General features: G+C 39.1%; 1 protein-coding gene across 1 annotated transcript; it reads right to left on the minus strand.

Annotated features, from left to right (window-relative positions):
• Nucleotides 1–1,306: 1,306 nt before the first annotated feature.
• On the minus strand, nt 1,307–4,109 carry LOC121302899 (alpha-(1,3)-fucosyltransferase 4-like). The gene has a single exon (XM_041233221.1). The coding sequence runs from the start codon at nt 3,726–3,728 to the stop codon at nt 2,595–2,597; it is 1,134 nt and encodes a 377-aa protein (XP_041089155.1). The 5' UTR covers nt 3,729–4,109; the 3' UTR covers nt 1,307–2,594.
• Between the last annotated feature and the right edge of the window lie 464 nt (nt 4,110–4,573).

The following is a 4,573-nucleotide window of genomic DNA, read 5'->3' on the forward strand; positions in this document are numbered from 1 at the left end:
GCACTAGAGCAACAGAACTCCACTTGGAAGTATTGAAAGGCCATTTGTTTGTTAATGCTGAAATAATCATCTGTTTAAATCAGGTACAAAAGGGGAATGGTTTAAAAAGATGGCTCTTGCAGACAAGTGGGTTTTCTGACAGGCTTCTTTAGAGGGCCGTCCCGCAGCAGCTTGCAATGGAGTTGTCCTGGGTACTTGCAACTATGCGCCCCTCCTAATATGGTCACCTTCCGGTTTCCACCTACCATCAAGGCGGTCCATCCAGGAGGCAGCATACCACTGTCCTTACACGGCATCCTTTCTCATTGGGAGGGAGATTTACAACATCGATTCCTTCGCTCTCTATCACAGGTTTAAAAAGATGGCTCTTGCAAACAAGTGGGTTTTCTGACAGGCTTCTTTAATGAGAACATCGAAGATTATAAACAAACCCACCCACCTGGCCCGGTGACTCACCCTCTAATTGGTCACTAATGTGATAAATGTGGGTATATTATCTCACTAATGCTCTGTACTAGTAATTGATTTGGAAAGGATTTATAGAAATCCTACTTTTCGTCCCCATTGATATTGCAGCGATCCCGGTTTCCGCAGGCAGGGTCTTCACACAGGGCGAGGCAATCCACACACAGGCAGAGGGCAGGCGCAAACCCGGCACCTCTCACACTAATGCATAGCAATAATACCGCTGTACAAAAGAGCCGACTCCTTTGCAAGGAATCGGGCTTATGTCTCTGTCTGTGATTACATCACCTACCAGCCCTGCTGCTGCCTTCCCCCGTGCACACTATAACATCTTTAAAAAACAGCCCATTCTGTTGTGGAGAAAAGTGAACGAAAGTGTCTTGTTCATTAACAGAAACCACAAAGTTTTACCTTGAACGTTTTAAAACAGTAATTGAGTTTTGTTTTTGTCATTTAAGTGACTACATGCTTTGCATCCCTGAATTGCAACATCATAGATTTGGAATTAACATTCTAGGTTTGGAACATCACATCATATGTTTTCTCCCAGCTTAAATTATGCATATACCGTAATGTAAATTGCCACAGTTTGCAATGGGTTTCAACATGTCTTAATTGCCTATGCTTTACCATGCATTCACTAAGTTTTACTACACCTTGGTATGCTTCTATCATGGTAAACTTATGAAACTGATTTTACAAAATGGGAAAGATTTGTATCTACAGATTTTAAAGTGAGTAATAGGAATAATTTAATGCAGATCTGCATTAGAGGAGTCTACAAAAGAAATATCCTACCGAACTACAAATTATATATTAAGAACAAATTAAGGGCTAAAAACTAAAACATGAACTGTATCTTTCTTTGAACTCAGTGCTAACACTTCAGTAAAAGATTACTGACTATGAAATAATGTTACTATAAAATTGAATAAATAATCAACAGCTTTATACCAGGAACTGTTTTCTTGTCCCATGCTTTTCCTGCAAGGTTGCTAGAAGGACCAGTCAAGTAATCATATGTGTCAGAATCCGGTGCACATGTAAACACCCCTTTTCTAAGAGGAATACAATAATGTAACACTACTGCCCAACCAGTAAACCAGGGAGCCACTTTTTAGTATAACTAGGACACTGCACCTAATTTTAAAGGTGTAGAGGTTTTTTTTTATTCTAATTTGAAAACAATATAGTTTTCCTGCATATCATTCAGTTTTCTAGACCTTATGTTCCCTTCGACTTTGGAAAAGTCATTTCATTATTCACAAAGAAGTGAATCCTGAGAACGAGTGTGAGAAAAATATCAGAGCCCCTTTCTCACAGGTAAGAGGGCAAAATCTTTATCTTCATGAGCATGCTATTTACAGAGCAATTTTCCATGTGCAATGTTAGGTTAAAGCTACAGTACAGTGTCTTACCAGAATACTCTGTATATAGGGTGTTATATTGGGTGTTGTACAATACAAGCAGATATCCGACATATGTCATGCTTGACTTGGGAGTCGGGTGAAAATTAGCTTTTAAAGTACCCTGTAAGTTTGTATTATATAAAGTAACCATCTGATGCAAACTGTCTGACACAAGCCATCTAATACAAATGTCAGATGACTGAATCACATCAATATCAGGGCCAATGAAAAAAAGAAGGAATATCTCTAAAGCTCCTGAAGCCTGCTTGCCACAACATCATTATCAGCACATTAAGGATGTGAGTATAAATTAGAGTATCTTTTTTCAATCAGAAAAGCCAGAGCAAACATTAAATAGGGGTTATTTTTCTCCCGCAGCTTTAAAAAAGACACGGCCTGCTAGTCCAAACTGCCCTATACTGTGAGCCATGCTATCATAATGACGTGCGTGCGGATAACAGCTGTAGAAACCAAACATCAATATCATAATGCTGTGGTGACTGTGCAAAACATTTATAGCTGTCTCTGGATGTTTAATTAAATAGTTTATAAGTATTAGAAACATCAAGCAAGGAGTAACAAGGCATGTTTAGTGTGGTACAGATTGTGATCTGTACTCCACTTTATATTAGCCTAATGTACCTGCAGATGTTCTATATACTGTATCTTCATTATAGTGACACACATGGCAATATCAACCTATACGATAACACTATACCTTTAAGCTTCAAACCACAGGGCCAGATCTGATATAGTTTTTGTCTGAGACCCTGCTGACCTAATGGCTTTGCATACTGAACAATAGGGTTCGCCCCAAAAGGAGGAAACATGAACATTGTAATGCTTTTTCCACATAAAATACTTTTTGTACAGTTTGGGGTTTCTATCCAAAAAATTCAGATAGGCAGCGAGCACTTTGGGGCTGCGAAAGTCATCAATATGAATAAAGGAGTCTGGAGGTAAGAACATCTCATAGTTAGCTCTTCCTGGTCCCAAAACCACTGGAACTGCACTTGACATGAAAGCGTTCCTCCATAACTTTTCAGTAATATAATCTGGATGTTGGGAATTTTCGAAGGCAAGGTAGAACTTGTACTGTGAAACGGTCTGTACAATACTGTTGTTGGTCAGCTCCATGCCCTGTCCACCGTACACATCAATAGGAATGTGTTTCCTTAGTCTGATGTAATATTTCACTCTGGAGTGCTCCTTGTTCCAGTTGCTGATGATCCAGGCCACCAGTTTCTTCTTGTGGGGTAGACTGACCATCTTAGACCCATAGCCTTTCTTAGGATACAGATAACCATATGGAACAAAGATGTCTGAATCTGACCTATAGGACATGGTCCAGTTAAAAATGCCCCCCAGTTTCTTCAGACCTGGAGTGTGAGTTGGAGACTCGAAATTCATCCAGATCCACCTTTGTGACACTGGGCGAGGTCCCTGTGGCAGTGCACTAAGATTGCCCCTAATATCCCTGTGGTGAATGATAACTGCTTGAGAGCGCAGGTACTGATCCCTGTCTGTCGTGAGCGTACATGCTCGGATATTGTACAGTGTCGCACAGTCTGGAATCGGCCGTTTTTTCCCAAACGGGTGCAACCATAATAGAACAGTGATGGGGTCCATCACAATATTATCAGTCACGAAAGGAGCATTGAAAGACGCCTGTGGTAGATTTTGGAAGCACAAGTACATGGTAAGCAGCATGCAGGCGAAAGCAGCCAGATATACCCGCGAGCATAATAGTTTCATCATCAGAAAATAACATACCGGTAATTTTTTGTACAAATGACGATGCTGTTCAGTATCAGAGATCAAACGCGCCGTCTCCAGGACTATAACCTTCTTCATCAAAGCCCAAACTTTTTTTTTTTTTCTCTTCGTTGTACTACTTAGTATGCATGTACATTGTTAAGTTAGAAATTGAAAAACGGCCACCTCCTACAGATCAGGTGGATTTCAAAACCAACGTAATGACTTAAATCTTCTTGCAACTTTCTTCATTACGCACCTACGTTTTTATAAGAGCAGGTTATGTAACTAAACTCGAGTCACAGTACCTGTACTACTTTTCTGCGCCGAGTCTCTCTGGAATGAAATGTAGAGAAGATATTTTAGTCCAGCAAACACACAAACTCTCATAAAGTAATTTAAGTAATCTACAAGGATATAATGAATAAATTTCCTCCGCAAAATGAAAGGCTGTAATGTTTTCCAGCATGAGACTGACGTGGCAACAAGCCTGGTCAGCGACGACAGGCAACAAAAAGGGCTCTTTGTTAAGTGCAGATCATAGAAAGAAAGAAAAACCCGTGTGAAAACCACCTCATACTTAAAAAAAAAAAAAAAAAAAAAAAAAAAAAAAAAGTTATTAGCTAAAACGTCAGAGTTAGCACTTCATATGCTCAGTGTTTAAAACACATAGTTTCAGCATTACATTTTCAATAAAATTTAAAGCAATGCTTTTATGGGTGGATTTATTTAAATTTTTATTTTTGACCTCCTTTGTTATCCTTTTCTGCTTTGCTCCTACTTATATTGTTAACAATATAAATGTATGCCGCACAACCGTATATGCTACTTCTTACAGCTACTTACAGTATTAAGTAGTTTACACGCTAGTTCAAATGAACGAAATATACTCAGCCATTCACATTTACTGTGTAAAAAACACAGATACTGTACAGAGTTAAATG

Source organism: Polyodon spathula, chromosome 30, assembly GCF_017654505.1.
Source record: "Polyodon spathula isolate WHYD16114869_AA chromosome 30, ASM1765450v1, whole genome shotgun sequence".
Lineage (NCBI taxonomy): Eukaryota > Metazoa > Chordata > Actinopteri > Acipenseriformes > Polyodontidae > Polyodon > Polyodon spathula.